The following is a 25614-nucleotide window of genomic DNA, read 5'->3' on the forward strand; positions in this document are numbered from 1 at the left end:
CCCTCACCCGGACCATTCAATTGCCTGACTGCTCTTTCTTTCCACCCCTTCCCCTCCACAGCACCAAAGATAATCTTCTAGAATTAAAGATGGAGCTATATTATTTCTCTGCTTGCAAACGTCCAATGGTTCTCTATTGTCTTTATGATAAAATCCAGGCTCTGCACCAAGACCCAAGGCCCAGCATGTTCTAAACCTCTCTGTCCTCCCTCCACTCTCCACACTCCAGCCATGCTAGAATCCTTTTCAGTTTCTCAAATATTCCCAGCTTGTTTTGGCTTCCAGGGCTTTTGCATTTGTTGTACTTTCTGCCTGAAGAGTTCTCCCTACAGGTGGAGTAGAGCAGAATTTTTGGAATTGAGTCTTGGTTGAGAGCAAGGCGACAATGCTCTCTGATGTCTCTTCACCACCACGCACCAGGCACTCATCACATCACTCCATTCTATTTCTTACATACTGCTTACTTTATTTTTACACTATGTTTCTAATAGAATGCTAGCTCCATCAAAGAAGAGAGGAGCCACTTTTATGCCAAAGTGACTCCAATGTCTAGGATACATCGTGACACAGAGGAGTATTCAACACATAGGTATTGAACAAGTAAACAGTATAGAATAACCAAGCCATACTTGTTCCTATATGGGCAATTTCTGACACTTGACAAGTTTCATTTGCTGCATGAATTAAACTTATTTCATAATTATTATAAAGTTAGGGAAGAAGAGATCACTTAATATAGAATTTGTCAGACAGCTGTCCAGGTAACTCTTTAATGCAGAGACCATCTTCTGCAGGTTTATTTACCAGTGTCTCTGACCTCTACCCAGCAGATGCTAGAGGTGTCTCCCTTCTCATCCCATTTTTATAACAAGCAGAATGTCTCCATTCATGTCAAATGCTCCCTGGGGAGCAAAATCACTCCTGGCTTAGAACCCATGATCGAAGGCAACCCTGGTTATGGCACAGGTGAAGAAATAAGGCCCAGGGAGACCAGGAAACATCCAAGGCCACTGAGCCAGTTACAGGCAAAGCCAGGACTCAGGTTCCAGGCTGTTCATTGGATGCACATGGGCAGGGTCACGTAAGAGCCAGCACAGTAATATTGGTGATTATCTCTTGAATGTCCATCGTGTTCATCCGATCAATACTGGGCCCCAGACAGGTGCACTATGGGCAGGGTCACACGGGAGCCAGCACGGTAATATTGGTGATTATCTCCTAAATGCCCGTCGTGTTCATCTGATCTCACCTTTCCATACGCTGCTTGATATTCCTTGACAATCAGCTGCCGCTGTGCACTTGACCTCTCAGCCAGAATGCTGATGAGCGTTTTCTCATCGGTTCCTACATGAAACGAAAATGATTTTACTCATCACCAACCTGAAGGTGCTCAGAATCTGTCTTGAACAAAAGAAAAACGACCAATGGTCTAACACATGAATTTAATTTTAATTTCCAGCTTCTTACCAGGTTGGAATCTTTATTTCTTCATTTGCCTGGGTTTTGGAAAAGGAAGTCAGCTCTATTTAGATAGCTTAGGGGGAAGACTGCGAATCACTGTCTACTCTAATCATCATGGCAGACAGAGGGCAGAGCACAGAGAAACTCCTTCTGAACTAACCTTTTTATCCTTATGAGGTTCACATGCTGTCTTACCTCCTTTTCGCTCCCATCCCCACATCTGCTATCAACATCTTTTTACTCAGAAGAACAGAAATTGACATTTATTGAGGACCTACCACATTCAGCGTACTTTTTTATTCATGGTCCCAGTTGCTATTCACAGGGGCCTACGCAGTAGGTAGGATTGAGCTGTCCTAAAGATGAAGACACTAACACTTGGAGAATTTATCTCACTTGTCAAAGTCGCAGTTTCCAAGTGGCACAGGATAAAGTAAGTCTATTACCCCAAAACATATACAAAGGTTCTTCCAAATGTCCACAGAATATGGACATCATAAAAAAAAAAAAACTATACATGTGTTTCAGATTTCTTTTGCACCAAGATAACTTTATCTTTTAATTTCTGACTATGAATCTTTGGAAACTTCCCTTTATTTTTATCTCTGTCTACAACCCCCTCCTGCACTTCACACTCATATACATAACCATTAGCTTGTAAGCGAGGAGTAACTCCAGGGCAGGGCTGATGGTAGCCTGTCTGGGAATCACCTTGAGGTCACTCTTTCCTGCTAATTACAATATTAAGATAAACGTGGGAGGTTGTGTCCAGTTCATTTGCTGCAGAGGAGGACACGTGGGCTGGGAAGCAGTGAGTTGGCTTGCAAGCCTTCAGCAAAATTAGAATGGTATAAAAGATCAGTTGGAACTCAGGGCTCAAGTTCTGTACGGGAAGTGAGTCTTCACACACCGTGAGCTCACATGGCCGTGACAGTGGTGTACAGCCCACATCGATGATCGACAAGAGAAGGTGAGCACTTGGGTAGCTGTTGGGCCTCGCAGTGAAAGACGCTGCCAGTCTGTACCTTCAGTCTTGTGTTTCTCTACAAAGCTAAGGAGTAACTCTGTGAGTTACCGTGTGCTCCGGGAGTCCGGTTACAAACTCACAATATCTGCAGCAGTGAATGACTGGGCAGTGAATGACTGGGCAGTGTATGACTGGGCACCTCCAATGGCCCAAGTATCTCAAATTCAGTCTGCTCCAGGCAGAATTCACTGCCTTTCCTCTCTAACTTATCTTTCATTCTATTCTATCAATGATATGCTCCAATTCAATGACTACGCATGACGCTATATACTCTGCACCTAGATTCCTAACCTACCTACCTTCTTGCAGTTATGTGTAGTATGTAAAGCCTGCGGTTTCTCGTCTCTTACTTTGAACATGCCCAAGACCAGTATCTATACCAAGCTGCCTCATGACTCAGAAACTGGATCTGACAGCTCCCCAGTACAAATGCCACTCTGAAACCGACTCTGGACAATGTCAGAACTGGTGATACAAACACCTTCGCAAAGTGAGCCTGAAAGCCAAAATGCAAAAACTCATTAAGAAACATAATATAAAGAAAGACAGAAAATAGAATTCACTCATTCAGTTGGAAGTTAACCTCATGGAACAATCTACTCAACACAGGGCAAAAGTAGGGCAATCAAAGAGATAAAAGAAGAAATACTTTGATTTAAAAATGGAAAATAATATAAATCTTAAATACTCCAAAATAAGATAATATTATACTGACACAAAGTTCTAATAGGGTATTTTATGGAATTTCACAAGCTGATCCTAAATTCATTAATGAGGGCAAAAGAGCAAAGAGAAATGCTTGCCCCACTATTCAGTAAATGCTGTTGTAAAATAATAATAGTGACAATATTGTATTGGGACAGGGAGTGGCAAACAGACAAATGAAACTTAACAGAGAACAGAAAAACAGGGAAATGTGAAGCAGGCAGCATTGCAAATCAGGGAGAATGGATAAGCGCTTCAACAAATTGTGTGGGGACAATGAAAGATCTATGAGACACAGTAGAACAAGACACCTTTACAAACCTTACACAAACATCAATTTAACGTAGATTGAAGATCACAGTGTGGAAAATAAAAGTTTAACTTTGAAGGAAATTGCAGGAGAATATCTTTACAATCTCATTATAGAAAAGATATAATAAACATAAATCTTAGAGGAAAATATTAGTAAACTTGATTTTACTAGCATCTAAAACTTCTATCCAATAAAGGTTACTATAACTAATGTTAAAAGAAAGTCATAGAATTGGTAGAAGATATTTTTTCATGGCTTTAAAATATAAATGTAATTTAAATGCAGAAACTAGGAAAAAAATTCTTGCTAATCACGAAGAACAAAATCCACCTGAAATGGATGAAAACATATGAAAAAGCACACGTGAAAGAGGAAACAAATAAGCAAGGAAAGACACTCATCTGTCCCAGGAAGGGGGAGGTCGTGGACAGGAGGCAGGAAATACACACAACAGAACGTGCAGCAATCCGAGACCACTCTACTGGCCAAACTGGATAGCATTACTGTAGGAAGGATTGGTGAGATTATGAAGCAAGAGGAAGTCTCATAGATTCTTGGAAGCAATGCTAATTTCTTATTTTTAATTTACTTAATTACAAAGGGGGAGAGGGAGAGGGAGAGAGAAAGAGAGAGAGAAAATATCCCATCCCCTGGTTCACTCCACAAATGCCTCTACCAGCTGGGGCTGGGGAGCAGCCTAGGTCACAGCAGGAGCAGGGGACTCAATCCAGGTCTTCCACATGGCTGGCAGGAACCCAATTACTTGAGCCATCGCCCACTGTCTCCTGTCTGCAGTAGCAGGAAGCTGGACTCAGAAGCTGGATGTGAGTAGTGAATCCAGGCAGTAACTGGGCCAAATTCCTCACCCACTTACCCCCTTCCCAATATCATAGTCTATATTTATTTCAAAGAGCATTTTGGCAAAAACTTCTAGTTAATTTGAAGATAACCATCTGTTCTAATGCAGAAATTCCAATCCTTGCTGCATTCTAGAGAGATGCTTGCAAATATGCACAATGAGACATACACAGGAATACTCATTACAATATTTTTATGTTGTAATAGAAAAGAATTATAGGCAATTTAAATGTTCCATCAATATTCCCTTCTTATGACATAGTATGTAATACACTACTGTGCAGTTAAAGTTAATGAACCAGAGCTAAACATATTAACATGGATAAATCTCAGAAACATACAATTCAGGAATAAAAACAGACTGCAGAAAGATGTATCCAGAATCTCATGTTTTGCTGTTTTAGAGCATGCAAAACAATGTGTGCACATACATGTAGTCATGGCATTAAAAGTGTCATGGTAATTAAACTCTGATTAAGGATAGTGTTTATCTCTTGGGAATGGAGTGGGAATGAAATCAAAGAATCTATGGTGACTACATCCATAATGATTTCTTATTATGATTATTATTGTTGGTGATAGCGGCAGTGGTGGTGGTGGTAGTTTTTAATATTAAGCAAATGTGGGGACCGGCTTTGTGGTGTAGTTGGTAAAGCCACAGCCTGCGCCGCCAGCATCCCATTTGAGCGTCAGTTCGAGTTCCGGGTGCTCCACTTCTGATCCAGCTTGCTGCTAATGTGCCTGGGAAAGTAGCAGAAGATGGCCAAGTGCTTGGCCCCTGTACCCATGTGGGAGATGGGGAAGAAGCTCTGGACTCCTGGCTTCAGCCTGGCCAAGCCCTGGCCTTTGTAGCCATCTAGGGAGTGAACTAGCAAATGGAAGATCTATCTTTCTTTCTCTCCGTCTCTCTCCCTCCCTCTCTGTAACTCTGCCTTTCAAGTAAATAAATCTTTTTTATTTCAAAAAAAGGTAGATGTGATAAATGTTAAGTTTGAATAAAAGTGGGTTCCCAATACTTTCTTTAGTTTCACAATTAGAAAAAGAATCCTTAACATTTTCCCAAATTGAATAAGCCAATTTGGACAAACTGAGCCTACTTATTTTCATACTGTAAGTTTTCTGTTTTGCTTCAACATTAAGCAAGGAACTGAGGTTAGGAGGGGTGGGGGGGGGTCACGGGTGTGTGGTGCAGTAGTTAAGATACCACTCGGAACACCAGCGTCTCGTATCAGAGTGTCTGGTTTGAGTCCTGGCTCTGCTGCTTCTGATCCAGCTTCCAGCTAATGTGCTCCCTGCGAGGTAGAGATGATGGCTCAAGTCCCTGACACTCACATGGGAGACCCAGATTGAGTTTTGGCTCCTAGCTTTGGTCTGACCCAACCTCAACTGCTGTGGACATTTGTGAAACCAACCAGCATATAGATCTCTCCCTGTCTCTATGCTTTCCAAATAAAACGAAATAATTTTTTTTTTCAAAAGGAAGAAATGGCAAAGCATCACTCACCAATTCCTCTGATTGCTTTCCGAATAGCTTCAGCATCCACTGAAGGGCTAAAGCCTGGGTAATCTCTCACTGTCCCTCGGTGTCCAACCTAGGAGGGTATATTTGGAAGTCCCACTTGTTAAAAATGATAATTACAAGACATAGGTGACAACCCCATCACCAGCACATCCTACCATTTCAGGAGTAGTTCCCAAGAGTCTCCCCTCTCAAGACACGCAGGCTCCGTGCCATCTACTGACTCTACCATGAGGCTTCTCTTGCTCCTCTTGGCAACAGATTACAAACCTAAAACACTGGCGCTCAAGAGCAATGAGTTATGTCAATCCTGGTGACTGAGAATATTTGCTTTAAAGTGGCATCTGCAGGGACACAACAGAAGAGCTGACATTTCCTTCACCCTCTTTGTCTTCCAGGGATCACTCACTGCTTTGCAGAAGTAATCGCACACAGAAGTAATCATGCTTTCCACACTTCAAGATGTTTTAATTAATGCTGACTGTTGTCCTTGGAGAACCCTGCACTGAACGATCCATAAATGAAAACCCTATTAGGATTGTCTGTCTGTGAGCTCTGTTTACCGGATGTACAACTGTGGCTGATAAATTCCCTTCTGAAAGTTCCATCGACATCACAGATCTTTAGAAAGCACACAGAGGAAAAAAAGGTCATACTACTACTTTTTTATTTTTTATTTTTATTTGACAGATAGAATTAGACAGTGAGAGATAGAGACAGAAAGAAAGGTCTTCCTTCTGTTGGTTCACCCCACAAATGGCTGCTACGGCTGGAGCTATGCTGGCCAGGAGCCAGGTGCTTCTGCCTCATCTCCCACGCGGATGCAGATGCCCAAGCACTTGGGCCATCCTCCACTGCCTTCCTGGGCCACAGCAGAGAGCTGGATTGGAAGAGGAGCAACTGGGACTAGAAGCCAGTGCCCATATGGGATGCTGGCAACATAGGCGGAGGATTAGCCAAGTGAGCTTCAGTGCTGGCCCATACTACTACTTTTAAGTACATAAATCAGAAACACATCAGTAAGCTGGGAAAGCCCATTCCATGCAAGGAAAAGTATTTTTATAATTTCTGGAGGGATGACAGAAAGACAGCCACAAAGACATTGAGAAAGAAATAAACATGGTATTTCTAAACTCTTCTGAAGAAAAACATGTCTTTACAGTAACAACATTTTACTTTTGTTTTTTCAACATTCAGGTTTTTTTTTTTTATTTGAAAGGCAGCATGTCAGAGAGGGAAACACAGAAAGATCTTCCATCCATTGGTGCAATCCCCCAAATAGCCACAAAGGCCAGGGCTGCACCATGTTCTAAGCCAAGGACTTAGAACATCATCTGGATCTCCCAAGTGGATGGCAGCAGCCCAAATACTTGGGCCATCCTCCATTGCTTCCCCAAGTGCACTGCAGGAAGCTGAATCAGAAGTGGAGCAGCCAAGACTTGAACCAGTGATCAGTAGGGGATGCTGGCATCACAGGTGGTGACTTGACTCACTGTACCACAACACCGGCCCCCATGATATTTTCTTTTTAAACAGGACTTCCTATCCTGGTACTGAACAAGACTTACTCTGTTGTCTTGTATTAACATGGCTTCATTTAGGCTCCTCTGAAGTGGTGAATATTTTCATGAAAGCACATTATCTTGTCACATTAAAGTAAGTGGAAAATTAATACTCTTGCACAGGAAAAAAAATGACAGTCTGCTGATTCCATAGATTAAGTAGAACAATCTGTTTCAAAACAATCAAACATTTTTTAATCTTAAAGAACCCACAATAAGTTCTGAAGCTAAAAACACAATGATAAAGTCAGGAAGTAGTTGTGAGTGTGATTGGAAGACATCAATCACTTCAATACAATCTCTGGAGAATTCCCTTTTCCCAAGGCTTAGGTTTTATGACTCCACACAGCCAACTGGCCTCATTCAGCTCTATCCATTTATGAAGTTCTGTGTGTTTGGTTGTTGCTGTTATTTGTTTCTTAATTACTTTAGAAGAGAGAGCGCCCGAGAGCAAGTGAGCTCCCATCTGCTCTTTCAGTCCCCAGATGCCAGCAATGGCTAGGGCTGAGCTAGGCTAAAGCCAGAAGCCAGAACTCAACCCATGTCTCCTACATAGGTGACAAGAACTCAATTACTTGAGTCACCACCGCTTCTTCCAGGATCTGCATTAGCAGGAAGCTGGAGTCAGGAGCTGGAGCCAGGGATCAAACACAGGCACTCCGATATGGCACTCAGGCATCTTAAATGATAGGTTAAATGCCTATTCCGATTTCAGTTATTTTTTTTAATTATTTATTTGAAATATGGGGGGGCGAAGAGTGGAGGAGAGCACTCCTATCCACTGGTTCACTCCCCAGATGCTGGCAACAGCCAGGGATGGGCCATGTGGAAGCCAGGCAGGGACCCATCTTTGCTGCCTCCCAGTGTCTGTATTAGCCGCAGCTGGAGCCAGGATGCCAATCCAGGCACTCCAGCCTGCTATACAGGTGTCTTAATCAGCATCTTAACCTGCCCCCGACATTTCTCCAAACTGTCCACCTTCCGTGTCTGGCATTTCAGAAGAGCCATAACAACATTAGAATATTTGAGTGCCTCACAGCCAGCACAGTGCTAGGCATTTTATCTATGTTAACTATAACCTGCACAGATTCTCACTGTTCCTGAATGATGAAAACTCATGACTTACATTCTAGCTGTAACCCCTTCTCTGCCTTCTACCACCTATGCATCAAAATATGCTGAATTCCAGGTGCAAATTCTCAATCCATCATGTAATCTTCTACCTACTAAGAATTAAATGGTAGAGGAATAACTTGTGTAATTAAAAGAAAAAAAAATAGATACACCAGTTTGGGAAAGGGCACGACAATTCCAAAGTGAAACCTTAGTGAAATATTCAGAACTGCTTCAACTATCTAAGGGAATGGTGTTATTGATTTGGTTGACTTCAGTGAACAGTTTACTTCATTTAGCTGTCTAGATCATTCAGAAATATTTACATGACTGAGAAAAAACAAATGAATGAGCTATTTTAAAACTACCACACATCAGGCACTGAATCAAGCATTCTACAAACATTTCACTCTTACGATGACCTTGGTGGGATGGGTTTATTATCTTCAGCTGACAATGGAGAAAACTTGATCTCATGGAGATCATTTGCTTAGCAGAACTCTGAACACATGGATAGCCCCAGAACTGAAATCCACTTAGTCAGAAGTAAAATGCCTGTGCTCTATACCACAGCACAGGGCTTCACGGAAGTCATTGCAGTGGCATAAAGTGGGGTGCCTGGATCAGCAACAGCATTCCCTGAGAACTCCCTAGAAACACAAATTCCCTGGTTGCACCCACTCCTACTGATTCAGCTGCTGTGGGAATATGACCTCCAGGTGATTCTAATGTACAGTAAAGTTCGAGACCCATTGCTTTCCCTCATTCTCAGCTGCCTAAAACACCCAAATAATGGACAAACAGGAGAGACCAAGATGGTGGAATAGGGAGGGAGTTTACTGCTCTAGTCTAGGGGAAGATAGTTAAAAAAGAAAAAAAAGGGCCGGCGCCACAGCTCACTTGGCTGATCCTCCACCTGCAGCGCCAGAACCCCAGGTTCTAGTCCCGGTTGGGGCACTGGATTCCGTCCCAGTTGCTCCTCTTCCAGTCCAGCTCTCTGCTGTGGCCTGGGAGGGCAGTGGTGGATGGCCCAGGTGCTTGGGCCCTGCACCCACATGGGAGACCAGGATGAAGCACCTGGCTCCTGGCTTCGGATCGGTGCAGCGTGCTGGCCGCAGTGTGCCGGCCGTAGTGGCCATTTGGGGGGTGAACCAACGGGAGGAAGACCTTTCTCTCTCTCTCTCACTGTCTAACTCTGCTGTCAAAAAAAAAAAAAAAAAATGGAGAGAGTGCACTCTCAGGGAGAGTGAGGCAGAATACTGCAGAAGAAACTCCATGCAAATTAGAGGGGCAGATCTATGTGGAGGGCATGCACACACACAGCTCAGGACCCCAATAGCAGAGAGCTTCAAACCAGCTTTGGGGTGTGAAGTGAGGTCAGTCTGCAGCAGCCCAAGCCACTGGTGATAAAGCTGCAGGAAGAGCCTGGTGTGAGTCCAGCTTGGAGCCCTGTGGGGGACAGGGTACCTGCCAACCCAGAAGGGAAAAAAAGGGAGAATGTTTCTCTCTTTCTCTCTCCCTTACCATCCGGCACTGGCATCCTATGACTAGCCGAGGGGGGGTGGGTGTCATTTCGGATATACATGAACAGCTATGCCAGCTGTGTCTGCATGTACAGCAACCAGCCAAGAAGAGATGCCAGAGTTTGGCTGGGAGAATTGAGGGAGAACTGGGAGGTACTGGGTGCTTGTGACTGTGGGAGCCTTGTGTGCTGGGACTGTGTAAATACTGTGGCTTTGTGTAAGGGGGCAGGGTGTGGCTGGGTCTCTGAGCAGTCACTGTGGGCAGCTCCACATGCTTGGGGCTCCCTGATTCCCTGGTGAGGGTCACTGCTGCAGGATCTGTGCTCACACTGAGGGTGCATGGACTCTGTATGTGGTTCTTGTGGCAGCGCCAACAAATATTGTTCCCACTAGGGCTACCGACCGGGCATTGGTCTCCTGGGAGGAGAAGAGGTGAGCATGAGACTATGCCAACAGAGCAGATAAAACCTTCCCTCTGATAAAAAAAAAGAAGAGATTTACCATTCCCAATTTGGGTGTCACCTTGGACACTCCCCTCACCCTGCAGCATTGAACAGAGCTCCCTGGCCACACCCAGCACATGCATCAGGGTATTCACTGAAAGAGCAGACACTCCACTAAGCCACAGAGGCATAGTCCAAAGATAAAAGCCATCACATGGAAAAAAAAAAGTATGTCCACAAATGCCTAAAAATAAACACAGCAATTCAAGAAACAAGAAAAGGAAGACAACATGATGCCCCTAAAAGAACATAAGAACACTTCAATACTAGAATGTAAAAATGAAGAGATTGAAGAAATGCGGCAATGTAATTAAAAACCTGATTGTAGGATTACTTAGAAGTAATCAGAAGCAAATACACAAACTAAAGAAATCCATACACAACATGAATGAAAATTTTTCCCATGAAATCGAGATTTTAAAGATAAATCAAAATGAAATGTTAGAAATGAATTACATTTCTTACATTTCAGAAACCCTATAAACTAGGAGAGAATGGTGAGATGATTCTAAGTCTTAAGAGAAAAAAACTGTCAACCCAGAATAATGTATCCTGCAAAGCTCTCATTTATGAATGAAGGTGAAATAAAGACCTTTCATAACAAACAGAAATTCAAAGAATTTGTCGCCACTCATCCAGCTTTACAAGATGCTTAAGGATGTGCTACACACAGAAACACAGAAACATGAACATTCTATGAAAGAAGGTGAAGACAGAAGATCTCCCAGTGAAAGTACAAAGAAAATCCAAAGTAAACAATAGGAATATTTATGGAAAAACGGTAGGGCCAAGTCCTTACTTATTAATAGTCACCTTGAATGTAAATGGCCTCAACTCTCCAGTTAAAAGATACAGACTGGCTGAATGGGAAAAAAAAACATATTTTTTTTGCCTACAAGAAATACATTTTACCAACAAAGACACAGGCAGACTGAAAGTGAAAGGATGGAAAAAGTTATTCCATGCTAATAGAAACCAAAAATGAGTTGGTGTAGCCATCCTAATATCAGATGAGCTAGAATTTAACACAAAAATTGTTAAAAGAGACAAAGAAGGGCACTATGTAATGATCAATTCAACAGGAAGATGTGACTATTATAAATGTATTTGCACCTAATTACAGGGTACCTGGCTATTTAAAAGAATGTTAATGGATCTAAAGGGAGACATAGACTCCCACACAATAGTAATGGGGGACTTCAATACCCCACTTTCAGCAATGGACAGATCAGTCAGATAGAAAACCAGCGAGGAAACAACAGTTAATCAACACTACGGACCAAATAGACCTAACAGATATCTATAGAACTTTTCATTCCACAGCTGCAGAATACACACTCTTCTCAGCAGTGCACAGAACTTTCTCTAGGATAGACCACAGGCCAGGCCATAAAGCAAGTCTCGGCAAATTAAAAAAAATCAAAATCACACCATGCCTCATCTCTAACCACAATGGAATGAAGCTGGAAATCAACAACTCAGGAATCCCTAGAGCATATGCAAACACATGGAGACTGAACAACATGCTCCTGAATGAACAGTGTGTCACAGTAGAAATCAAAAGAGAAATAAAAAGTCTGTTGAGGAACAGTTTTCTTTTCAAACTATTTGTTGAACTCTTTCCTTAGTACAGAGTTAATCTTCTGTGTCTAAAGTTAACTGGAAATAGATCTTAGCAAAAAATAAGGATGGGAATAGGAGAGAGAAGAGGAAGAAGGGTGTGAGTAGGGGTGGGAGGGCAGGAGTGGTGGGAAGAATCACTATCACTAAGTTTCTAAGCTGTATTTAGTAAATGCATGAAGTCTGTATATCTTAAATGAAAGGTTTCCTGGGGGAGGGGGGAATGAACAAACAAGTCATGGATTCTTTCCTGATCGTGGAAGACGAAGAAGTCAATGATGAGCTCATTGTTTGGCATTTTTACAGCTACACAAAGCTGAATTCTTGCTTCATTGCTGGCTTAATTCCTTGATATTTAAATACCCAGTCAATACTTGGCTAGGGTTATTTCCTGTAACCCTAGTACCCTAACATCATGTCAGTGCGAGTGCTGGGCATCTGATGAATATTTGGCAACGTTTTTTTTTTTTTTTTTTTTTCAAATAATGTTTGATCAGATTTCCAGCCACATCCCTTAAACAAGTTAGTTGCTTTTCTTGCTCAAACTTGACCTTTAGATGCCCCCCAAAGGAAAATCATGCCAAAACCAGCTGGAAAACAAATTAAAGTAAGGAATGTCTACATAAAGGGGCAAAACACAAAGATTTTTATAATAAAAATGATTATTTCTACTTATTAGGTGCTAAACACTGTGCTAAGCAGGTCTCCTGTATCAGCTCATTCAATATTCACAATAAACTTATAAGGCAGATGTAATAAACCCTATTCACAAATGGTGAAACTGATGCGTCAGAAACCTGCCCAAGTTTACACAGCCAATAAATGCTCTGTCCTATCAATCTTCGATCCTAATTACTAAGTTAAGTTGCAACGCAGTTGAATCATCTTCTTTAGGCCAATACAGTTAGTTTCCCCTGATCTTCTAACACTACACTTTGGAGGTCAGCCACGGCACTCGATGGAGTCTTGAAGCCACGGGCCCTGAGTTGCTGTCTGCTACCATCCTCAAGAGAGGCCAGTCTGTCTTTGATGCATAAAGGCCTATTTCTTCATATCAAGTAGACTGGGCTTGCAAGAAGTTAAGTATTTATATTCAGAAGAATGAATGGAAGAGATAAACACGAGGTGCCAACCGTGTTGACATGAAACATATTTAATACCAAATGCTCCAGAGAAGGAACAGCAGTTGCTGCAGGTACATTTTGGAGGTGAGGCCAATCCAAATCGATCATCACTTCATAAGGTCCTGGAAAGGCCACATCCAAAAAGTAAAGCTTCAGATGAAAGCCTCGGATAAAACTCTAGGACTCCAGAGCTCTCAAACTGCCAGGGAGAAATGATCGCTCTTGGCTCAGCGTCAAGAGTTGGGTCATGAAGTTTGATGATACAAGGAAAAATGGATTCAACTATAACAAATAAAGCAATCAAAACGTGGAAAATGTAAGATTTCTTGTCCAGAGTTTCAAGGCAAAAGTGGTTTCCAAACCAGAGAAAGTTTACTGTGCGAAGTCCTGAAATGAAATATAGTCAAGTGAGGCAAGCAACATGGTTGAATTATGTATCCCCAAAAGAGACACACAGAATGTGACCTTATTTGGCTACAGGGTTGCAGATGTAATTAGTTACAATGAGGTCATCCTGAAGTTGGGTGGGCCCCAGTAAAAGAGGACTCTGGTCCTTATAAGAAGACAGCCGCTGAAGATAGAGACAGACTGGGAGAATGGGATGAGATGACGAAGGCAGACATGGGGTGCAGCTGCAAACCCCAGAACAACAAAATTTGCCAGTGCAGGAGACCAGAAATAAGAAGCATTGTGGAGCTGAAAATAAGGAAGAAACAGACCCAGGAGAGCTCTCTGCTCCTCCCTCCTTTGCTTAAAGCAGGACATACGTTCACCAAGACAAAGGGTATCCCCTTCCCCTCTCTTCCAGGGAAAACAAAGTGCCTTCAGATCTTCTCATCCAGTGTTGTTACTAGAAACCTGGACTGACAAGCTTTGCTAACTAATCTTTACTTGCCACTTATTTGCCTAACTACCTTCCCCCCAACCCCCACGCCACCACCAAGTTGCTGCCTGTAGAGTTCTTTGTCTTCTGAAATGTCACTTTGTTGAACATGCTATCTGAATAAACTGGAGTTCAAAGCCAGTTTATTTATTGAGAACTGCTCATTCTCAGGATTATCTCCCATGTACACAAGAAATATATGAGGGTATTTCAGAAAGCTCATGAAAGATGGAATTAAAAGATAAATCTATTTTGGTGCAAAAGGATTTTGAAAACCATGCATTGTTCTTCCATAATAATCATATCCTATGAACTTTCTGAATATCCCTGGTATATACAGTTTCAAAATTTTTTGCATCAAAAGAAACATCTTTTCATTCTATTTTTCATAAACCTTTTGAAGTCCCCTTGCACATGTTAACACACATCTCTTTGTTTCTCTCTTGTTAATCTGTCTTTTGTTAACAGGGGGCCCTTCCATTAAGTGACCACCAGAAGCTAGGACGAGACAAGGAAGGACTCCCCTGCAGGTTTCAGAAGGAGGGCCCTGATGACACCTTGATTTTGGATTTGGAGATTCTGGACAGGTGAGAGAACAGATTTTTGTTGTTTGAAGCCTGGTAGTTTTGGATGCTTTGGCACTGCAGCACCAGGAAGTGCACACAGCAGGTGAGATGCCAGAGAAAGGATTGCTAACACTTGGTTCCCCTGGGGCAGACCCAAGGGGCCTCCCTTCTGCCACGGCTGGCAGAGATGACAGGGTCAAAGGAAGATGACGGGCAAGCAGGGGGCTCCCTGCCCTGCCACAGGCACACCCCGCAGCCCCGAGAGCAGTGAGGGCAAGCAGGGGAGGCGTCTCCAGCAGGCAGTGAGGGTCCTGCAGTGGGCTGTGGGCAGGATTGGTGGCCACCAGGGATGCCTGACTGAGGGAGTCCGACTGACACGGTGGCTCAGTTTACAATGCTGCCAAGAGGCCTGAAGCAAATGTTTGCATTGGTTCTTGCACTCAAATGAGAAGTATTCATACTTTGCAGTTTTTCTTTTGTAAACACCGTGATTTCACCCCGGGCGGTCTCAGGGCCAGGGCATTGGAATGCAACAGCAGAGGAGGGTGTGGGCTGCAGCGGGAAGATGGATGTGCTGCAGAGGTTAGGGAAGCCAGGGCCGAAGGAGCTGTTTGTGTTGTGTTTTCTACAACACAGACTCTAATCAGGAGCAGCCGAGACCCCTCAGAAACAGCCCACGTTAGCCGACCCAGCTCCTGTCTTCTCCTGCCTTCTGGCTTCGGGCCACTTCCTACCCCTCCAGCCCATATTCATTCTTTTTGTCAGGTCCTGCTCTCGGCCAGCCCTCTGTAAAGCAGACAATTCTAACATCGAGATTCCCTCTCTCCCTTCTTCCCCTCTAATCCTGCTGTGTCTTTTCTTCACTCCTCTTCTGTAGGCTGACAACTCCCACACTGACAGCTCCAGCCCCAGCTTCAGGTCTTGGTCTTGCATATTTGATGTCTACTCCATGTGCAATGTCAATTTCTCATAAATCAACTCATCATTTCCTTCCTAGTGATTCTCCCCATGTGACGCATACACAGCACTTGGTTGTACTTTATGTAACCTGCTCGGAATCACTCTCAGGTAGGTACAATTGCTACCGTGTTTTAGAGGCACAGAGAAGTTGAGAAACTTGCCAAGGTCACAGAGCTAGTGTGTGGCACAGCCAAGATTTGAACCCAGGCTTTGTAGCTCTAGACTCTGCTCATCACCACTTTGCTGCTTCCTCAGTGTCCCCTGTCCCTGTGAAAATGGCACCATCAGCCACAGAAACCTGGCAGTTCCTTGGATTTCTTCATCTTGCTTTCCTTCTGGATCCAATCCATCACCTTAAAAAGGTCATCTCCTGTGCTTCTGTGGCCCTGCTCTCATCAAATCACCACCGTTGCCCTCTTGGACGTGGGCAGTAGTGTGCTTCTCTGCGGCCTTCTGTTGCCTGCCTCTAAACATCCCCCCACGCAGCAGCACAAGAATCCGTTAAAGATCTGAGTGAGCCCAGACCACTGCCCCACTTAGCCCCCAAGTCCTCGCACTGGTCCATCCTGCCTTGAGTGGGTTGGCCCAGCTTCCTCTGTTGCCCTCACCTGGAGCTGCTCTGCCCATCACACTGTAGTTCTCTGAAAGTCCAGCTGGCACTTGGTGAACTCTTTCCAATCATAGCACCCTTGTCCAGGCTACTCCCGCTATCCGGAACATTTCTCTCCCTTCAGTCCTCTCCCTAAGGCCATCTTCTCTCACTGGTCTTCCCTGGCACTTGATGGCAGAGGGTCCCATCCTGGTGTCCATCTCAGCAACCTTCCCCTCTTTAGGTCACACAGCATCCAGTGAGCTCGCTCACGGTTCACATCTGTTTCTGCACCTGCTCTAACATGAAGCTCCAGTGGGCACAGACCGTGCCTCACTCACTATCATATCCAGCACCTAGCCCAGGCCTTAGCCTCCTACAGAGGCTCAATGACAAGCTGAGTGAGTCTGCTCAGAGCAGGGGGAAGCAAGACAATGACATCCCAAGGTGTGCCATCTCTTCAAGGTCTACACTGGATCATCAGCCGCCTGATCAAGTTGTTTCCTCTAGATACCAACAGTCCAGAAATCAAAGTGACTGTGGTATCCAGGGAGATGGGGGAGATGTCTGGGAAGCCGGGTGGGGCCCAGGGCTCTGTAGAAAAAGTGCAGCGCACTGATATGTCCAGTGATCCTACTGTATCTTCCTTCCATATCCCCAAGCACTCAGGGTTTCTCTGACAAAGGCAGCAAATCCAACGTACTGGATTGAGACAGAAATACTGGGCCCCCAGGTAGACAAATTTCTCAGGATAATATTCACTTCTGTGTTTGAAGTAGATGTTAAATAAGGTTAAATATTCACCTGCTTTTGAATCATCTAGCACCAGCATCTGTGGACTACGTTTTTGTTCCACAATCTAGTACTTAACTTAGTTGAGTTCTTGACCAAATTGACCTCTTTGCCAAGGGCCACAGAGAGCCAAAGACCAGTGTGGCTCTTCTGGATGCATCCTCAGCTCCACAGATATGCAACTTCATCTCCCAGAGTAGACATCCTTGGTCTAAAGGACCAGGAGCCCAATCATGGAAAACACAGGGATCTGACTCACTGAGGTGGGAGACCTGGCATTATCTACTTCTTCTGGAATGGTCCTTGGCAGGAGGACACTGCCTGGCTGTCTTTGTCCAGGCTGCTGGAACAATATATCAGACGGAGGGCTTATTCCTCACAGACCTGGAGGCTGGCAAATCCTGAGACATGGCACCAACAGGTGTGGTGTCTAGTGAGGGCCCACTTTCTGGTTCACAGATGCTGCCTTCTCACTGCACGGCAGAGGGCCTAGCTGCCACTCTGGATCTCCTTTATAAGAGCACTGAGCCCATTCAGGAGGGCTCTACCCACATGACCTAATCACCACCCAATGATCCAACCTGAGCCGGCACTGTGGTGGAGCAAGTGAAGCCACTGCCTGTGACGCTGGCATCCCATATCAGACACCAGTTCAAGTCCTGTCTGCTCTGCTTTTAATGTGCCTGAGAAAGCAGCACAGATGGCCCCAGTACTTGAGCCCTTGCAACCCACGTGGGAGACCTGGATGGAGTTCTAGTCTCCTGGCTTCAGCCTGGCCCAGCCCTGGTTGTTGCAGTCATTTGGGGAGTGAACTCCATGTTGGGAGAGCTCTCTTTCTCTGTGTCTCTGCCTCTCTCTTTCTGTCAATCCGCCTTTCAAATAAAAAATTAATAATCCTTTTTTTTAAAGGCTCCTTCTGAATACCATCCCCAGGGATTAGGATTTTGACAAACGAATCTGTCGGAGAAGCAAACATTCTGACCACAGCTCTGCTTGACGGGATATGAGGACAGCAGCGGTGACACCCACTCTCCATTCACCTCATTTCCACGGGACAGGAACCTAGGTGTCAGGCACTGGGATCAGGGACACCATGTGTTGGCAACAATTTGGGAAGAATATTTCTTGCATAAATGGCCAAGGTTGTTGATGTCCACATGACACGATGGAAAGATACAGTCAGTATTTTATGAGCTGTTCACGAACGTGTTTGAAAGTGACAATTCCTCATGTCAAGGTGCTACAGATTTCAGAATTAAGTAGAGAATGGGAACCCCTTGAATCGTTCAAAAGAAGGCTACGGGGACTCTTTATGACCTTGGAGGATTCTAAAATATCATTAAAAAGAACTGCAATACCTTCTCAAATTTCTTTCTAATCTTTCCTCCATCCTGTTACTTTGTGGGATTTAAAAAAAATTTATCATTTTATTCAAAATAGAGAGAGACAGAGAGATCTTCCATTCAATGGTTGACTCCCCAAATGCCTACAATAGCCAAGTTGGGCCAGGCCCAAGCCAGGAACCCAGAACTCTATCTGGAAGCCCCATGTGGGTGGCAGGGATCCATGTACATGAGCCATTGTCTGCTGCCTCCCAGGGTGTGCACTAGCAGAAAACTAGATTAAAACTGGAGTGGAGATTTGAACCAGGCACTCCAATATGGGATGCAGGATCCCAGTGTCCTAACTGCTGCATCAATAATCCACCCTGGGATTTTCTTGTTGCTCTCAAATGCACTTCACCCACCTGCCTTAGAACCTCACCCTCGCTGTGCCTCCTCCCCAAGATATTCCCCCAGCTCTCCCTCTCCTTCCACGGGGACCTCAGCTCCTGTATCATTCCTTCAGAATGTAACACTCCCCAGGATGTAACACTCCCCATCATTCTTGTTATCCATTTGCTTCTCTCCAGAGCACCTAAAACTGATCTCATATATTACACATTTATTTCTTAACTTATTGTCTGTCTTTCATAATAAAAAGTAAGCGCCTTGCTCTTGGATTTCTCTTTCTCTGCTGTATTGCCAGAGCCTAACTGTGTCACACAGGAGATGTTTGATGTTTAGTAAATATCTTTGAATGAATAGGTAAGTGAAAAAATACTTTCTTCTCTGGGTCTTGATTCATTTTGATAATTCTCAGATGCCACTATCAGACTTATCAGAGCTGCAGGCCATATGTCAAAGTCCTCCAAATACATTCTTCACCTTTTCTGAACTCTGTTCATGGGAGGCTGTCATCCTCCTATGTTAACATGTCCCCAGACCCTAGGTGAGGTATTTGATCACACACCAATGGTTGAACATTAAAGGAACAAAGACCCAAAGACAGCGAAAGGGGCAGACTGGAGAATTTTTTTTGCCCTTCATTCTTTTTAATCCTGTGATACCTGTGTATTCATCTTATTGTTCAATATCCTAAAGTATTTATTTTTTAAAGTTTTGTATCCACCACTTCCAAGAGAATCAAATCATACCTTCTTCCCTGAATGTTGCTAATCAAAACTTTTCTCTTTTCCTCTTTGTCTTGCATTTACTAGGCTTATTCAATGACTGCTCATCAGATTGAAATATTCTACTTCTATCACAATGTTTTTAAAGATTTTATTTAGTTGAAAGGCATAGAGACAGAGAGAGGGAGAGACACAGGAAGAGAGAGAGAGATCTTCCATCTGTTGGTTTGTCCCTCCAAATGCCCATGATGGTGGAGGCTGGACCAGGCAGAAGTGAGAAGCCCAACATCTGAGTCTCCCATGAGGGTGGCAGGGGCCCAAGGAGTTGGGCCGTCTTCCACTGCTTTCCCAGGCCATTAGCACGGAGTTGGATTAGAAGCAGAGCAGCCAGGACTTGAACCAGTGCTCTGATATGGGATGCTGCTTAACTAGCTGCACCACAATACAAGCCCGATTTATCATGATTAAATATGAAGAGGGACCCTCCCTTTTTCAGGTCAGGCTTGGATCAGGGAGTGGTGAAGAACAACTCTTCAACGTTCATTCCATGCACGCCAGGGAAGCCTCTTCCTTCTCACTCAGACTATGGAGTATTTATTTTCAGGCTTCCTACTGGAACAAAGTTGTTGTTTTTGGTTTTGTTTTATGATTTTTTAATTTATTTGAGAGGCAGAGAGAGAGAGAGAGAGGTCTTCCATCCACTGGTTCACTCCACAACTGGCCACAATGGCTGGAGCTGTGACAATCTGAAGCCAGGGGCCAGGAGCTTCTTCTGGGCCTCCCACGCTGGTACAGAGACCCAAGGACTTGAGCCATCTTCTACTGCTTTCCCAGGCCATAGCAGAGAGCTGGATCGGAAGAGAAGCAGCCAGGACACGAACTGGCACCCACATGGGCTGCTGGTGTTTAGCCTACTATGCCACAGCGCCAGCCCCAAAACAAAGTTTTTAGGTTGTGATTCAAAATCCAGGTATAACCTGTTGTACATAACTTCCCACAAAGGGCTAACTGTCTCGAGGCCAATATTGACCTTAGGAAGCTTCGGGGAACATGGTGTCAAACGCACACACTAGGCAGGAAGCTGCAGTCATGTTGAGAACCTAGCTAGGCACGATGCTGTTCTGCTAGGACAGAAATGGTTTGCTTCAGTGAGAACAGGGGCCAATGCTGGTCTCCCACTCCTGAGATGCAGTGGCTCAGAGAGAGAGCAGGGGAGGAATCCAGAACACCCACTGAGTGAACAGACGTTCTTTCCACAGACATTTTTAATTAACGTATCTGGGAGGAGCAACCACACTGAAGTATGGAAGTAGACAGGGCTCTTACCAACTCCCTGAACCCAGGACCAACAGCAACCAATCCCCAAAGCTGGCTTCATCTATGGGGCCGAATCTGAAAGGCATTACCTACTACAAAGTCCCTCTTACAGGGCTGGTGTTGTGACTTAACTGGTTAAGCAGCTACTTGCAATGCAGGCATCCCATATGGGATGAGTCCCAGCTGCTCCACTTCCATTCCAGCTCCTTGGTAATGTGTCTGGGAAAGCAGCAGAGGGTGGCCCAAGTGCTCGAGCCCCTGCACCCATGTGGGAGACCCAGATGAAGGTCCTGGCTCCTGGCTTCACCTTGGCCCAGCCCCAGCCATTGTGGCCATGAATCAGTGGATGGAAGCTCGCTCTCTCTCTCTCTATCACTATCTCCCCCTCCTCCATCTCTGTAACTCTGCCTTTCAAATAAATCAAACAAACCTTTTTTTAAAAAAAAAAAAATCTCCCTCTTACAGTGCACCTTTCCTGAGGCCACCATGATGGTGTCATTCTTGCATAGGCATGGAGGTAGCGAGGAAGGTACTGAGGCCTGCCAGCATCTGTGCCACAACCCTGGGCGCCACCCAAATCCCACCTGCTTCTGTGCAAACTTCAGTGGCTGGGATTTTTCCAGCCACTCAGCATAGCCCTCCCACCATGCACCTGAACCTCATTCTTCATCATGCACCATTGGGCACAGCCTTTCCCAGCATGCACCTGACACCGTGACACTGTCACCAGATGCCATGACACTTCTGAGATCTCCAAAAAGGGGACATGGAAGTGGGCAGTACTCAAGCACTTCCAAACTCCTTTCATTTGAATATTCAGTTAAGCACCACCCCAGGGACCACCCCAGATCTTAAAATGGACAACCCCAACTTTGGTGGGAGGCAGCTCCCCCCATGAGGTTGCCCATGCTCCCCTGCACTTTCCCTTTGCCCTTGAATCAATCCTGCTTCCTGCGCACCTCTATCTGCGGCTCCTCCTTGAACTCGCCCACACTTGGAGACAACAAGTGCACCAAGCCCAGCAGGGGGTCTCCCCACAATAGCAGAAATGAGACTATTGTGTCATGCATGTCACGCTGCACCTATCTTGTTTCCAGGAAAGGGGGCAAGGCTGGAACAGGGATGGGAGGCTGCACACTCTCACTTCCACCTGAACACATGACCACAGGTGAGCTTTTCTATGTCCAAGTGTCCACCCAACATCTGCCTTCCCCAACGTGTCCACCACCCAGGATCCCTTTTATAGTGTCTTCTCCAAGGGCCCCCTGTTTTAGAATGACTGCCTGCCAATCTGCATTTATATTTATTTATCTTAAAGACTTATGTATTTATTTGAAAGGCAGAGTTACAGAGAGAGAGGGAGAGACAGAGAGAGAGAAAGAGAGATCTTCCATCGGCTGGTTCACTCCCCAAATGGCCACTACAGCCAGAGCTGGGCCAGGCTAAAGCCGTGAGACAGGAGTTTCATCTGGCTCTCCCACGTGGGTGCTCCACTGCTTTCCCAGGCACATTAGCAGGGAGCTGGATCAGAAGTGGAGCAGCCAGGACTCCAATCAGTGCCCATATGGGATGCCAGGATTGCAGGTGGCAGCTTTACGTGCTACGCCACAGCACTGGAACATTGATTCATGTTCCCCATTTTTCCTCATTAGTGAAGATGTAACAAAGTTTCTGATCAGCATAAAAGAGCCATGCCATTAGCACAGATATAATTTTAGCTAAAATAAACCAATCTGAAGTTTTGGAAATTCTGTGACTTATATGAGCTATTAAAAGGCATTTCAAAAACTCATGGAAAAATCAAATGAAAAGATAAGTTTATTTTGGTGCAAAATCATTTTGAAACCTCTATATATAATTTTTCAGAATATACATTTTTCATGAATTTTTGAATACCTCCCCTCTGATGCAAGGATTTTAAAATGATTTGTCACTGGCCGGCACCACGGCTCCCTGGGCTAAAACTCTGCCTGTGGCGCCGGTACCTCAGGTTCTAGTCCCCGTTGGGGCGCCGGATTTTGTCCTGGTTGCTCCTCTTCCAGTCCAGCTCTCTGCTGTGGCCCGGGAAGGCAGTGGAGGATGGCCCAAGTGCTTGGGCCCTGCCCCCATGTGGGAGACCAGGAGAAGCACCTGGCTCCTGGCTTCGGATCAGCGCAGCATGCCGGCCGCAACGCACTGGCCATAGTGGCCATTTGGGGGGTGAACCAACAAAAGGAAGACCTTTCCCTCTGTCTCTCTCTCTCTCACTAACTCTGCCTGTCAAAAAAAAAAAAAATCATCTGTCACTAGAATAAACTTACCTTTTAATTCCATTTCCCACAAACTTTCTACTTTATGGAATTGATGAGTGCTTGCTATGCACGGAAAGGAAACATGAAAAAGAACCCAAGTCCAAGGCCTTCTCCATCACGGGTGAGGTACAACTCAGGCCTGAACAGAAACATGCAAAATTTCCAAACAAAGGAAATACTAATGCAACATTGACGGTGTGCTCATTCGAAACAGTGGTCAGGTTGCAACACCCCTAGACAGAATACTGAAAACCTAAGAAACCCACCATTCCTTCATCTTCAGCAAAAACGTCCCAAAATTGCACTGACACCCTCTCCCTCGATTGTACCGTTAGCAAACCAACCTCGCTCTGGTAACCACACGCTGAACCTGTGGTCTGTAGCAATGTGTGGACTTGACTGCTTGCTTGTGTTTAGATGTGGGCATGCTATGTATAAGAGAGGAAAGGAGAACAGACAGGACCTTCTGATAAGAATACTTACCTTTGGAAATTTGAATTTTTGTTAAATCGTAACCATTTTTCTCACCATTGGTGAGAATATTCATTTTTCTGAAACAGGTATCCAGCACTTTCTCATCTTGTAGAAGTAAAATTCTCTACCTGTTAAATGACTCCTCTCCTCCCCACCCCTGGTCCCTGTCAACCACCCTGCTGCTTTCTGAGTCTATGAATCTGAGTACTTTGGATACTTCATGTGAGTGGAATCATGAAAGATTTGCCTTTTGTGGCAGCTTTGTTTCACTTAGCACGAAGCAGGTTAGTCCATGTTGTAGTCTGTGACAAGATCGCCTTTTTTTTTAAACTATGTATAACGTTCCACTGATGCATGACTTTATTTTGGTGCAAAAAATTTTGCAATCCATGCATGTGTATTTAGCAAGCACATTTTGCTTATTCATCTGTGCATGGACATTTGGTTTCTTTTACCTCTTGGCTATTGTAAAAAGTTCTATAATGAAAATAGGTATAAAAATATCTCTTTAATGGGGCCGGTGTAGTGGACAGAGCTACTGCCTGCAGTGACAGCATCCCATATGGGCACCAGTTCAAGTTCTGGCTATTCAATTTCCTATCCAGCTCCCTGCTAATGACCTGGGAAGGCAGTAGAAGATGGCCTAGGTCCTTGGACCTCTGCACCCATATGGGAGACCCAGAGGAAGCTCCTGGCCCCTGGCTTTGGCCTGGCCCAAGCCCAGGCATTTGGGGAGTGAATCAGTGGATGGAAAATCTCTCTCTCTGTCTCTCGCTATCTCTCTGTAGCTCTGACTTCTAAATGAATAAATAAATCTTAAAAATGGGGCTGGTGCTGTGGTGCAGTGCTGTCCTCCAACTGTAGCACTGGCATCTCGTATGGCTGCTGGTTCTAGTCTCGGTTGGTTCTCTTCCGATCCAGCTCTCTGCTATGGCCTGGGAAAGCAGTAGAAGATGGCCCGGGTCCTTGGGCCCCTGCACCCAAGTGGGAGACCCGGAAGAATCTCCTGGCTCCTGGCTTTGGATCTTCCCTGCTCCTGCCATTGGGGCCAACTGGGGAGTGACTCAGCAGACGGATGACCTTTCTCTCTGTCTCTCCCTCTCTCTATAACTCTACCTCTCAAAAAAATAAAATTTAATTATAAAAATCTCTTTAAGACTCTACCTTTTTTTAAAAAAAAAAAAAAAGATCTATATACTTACTGAAAGGCAAAGTAAGAGAGACAGAGATACAGAGAGATCAATTTTCTTTTCACTATTCACTCCCTAAATGCCTGCAACAGCCAGGGCTGGGCCAGGCCGAAGCCAGGACCCAAGAACTCCATCTGTATCTCCCACCTTAGCAGCAGGGACGCACGTCCTTGGGCCATCATCCGCTGCCTCCCAGGCACATCAGTAGGAAGCTGCATTGGAAATGGAGGCAGGACTCAATGCCAGGCACTTCAAAACGGAATGCAGGCATCTCAAGCTGTGCTTTAACCTGCTGTGCCACAACACCCATCACAACCCAACTCTGAACACCTTTGGATATACACCCAGAAGTGGGATTTCTCAATCACAAGGCAGTTCTATTTATAATGTTTTGAGGAAGTGCCACGGCCCTTTGCTTAGAGGTTCTGAGTTGCTCTCCAAGACCTCATTCATAAAGATCCGTTTTAATCTGGGAACAGGAATAACTTTTTTCAAAGAGGCAGATGGACCCCTTTCTGGTTGGAGCCTTCTTCCCTGGAAGGCCTGCTCCTGGCTCAGCAAGGCCCTCCCTTTCTGGCCTGGTCCCCACCTTTGCCCGAAGTCAAATGTTTCTGAGATCCCCCGCTGCACACATACCCCTAGACGCCTCCTAAAATATCCACACTGTAGTCCTTGGACTGTGACCATTTCCACAGGGAGATTATCCTGGATCAGCCAGCCAGGTGGGCCCAGTCCCACCACAGAGGCCCTTCAAAGCACAGAACTGGCTGAA

At 44.9% G+C, this 25614-nt stretch overlaps 1 protein-coding gene across 2 annotated transcripts in view; it reads right to left on the reverse strand.

Moving 5' to 3' along the window:
* ANXA3 (annexin A3) overlaps window positions 1–25614 on the reverse strand; it is a 64576-nt gene that overhangs the window by 32555 nt on the left and 6407 nt on the right. For both annotated transcript variants that reach the window (XM_008267690.4, XM_070047981.1), the window contains 2 exons: window positions 5869–5956; window positions 1250–1344 (listed from right to left, as the gene is read on the reverse strand). In XM_008267690.4, the coding sequence (XP_008265912.1) occupies window positions 1250–1344; window positions 5869–5956 (183 nt within the window). The remainder of the gene's footprint in view (window positions 1–1249; window positions 1345–5868; window positions 5957–25614) is intronic.

The sequence above is a fragment of the Oryctolagus cuniculus genome, chromosome 8 (assembly GCF_964237555.1).
Source record: "Oryctolagus cuniculus chromosome 8, mOryCun1.1, whole genome shotgun sequence".
Taxonomy (NCBI): Eukaryota; Metazoa; Chordata; class Mammalia; order Lagomorpha; family Leporidae; genus Oryctolagus; species Oryctolagus cuniculus.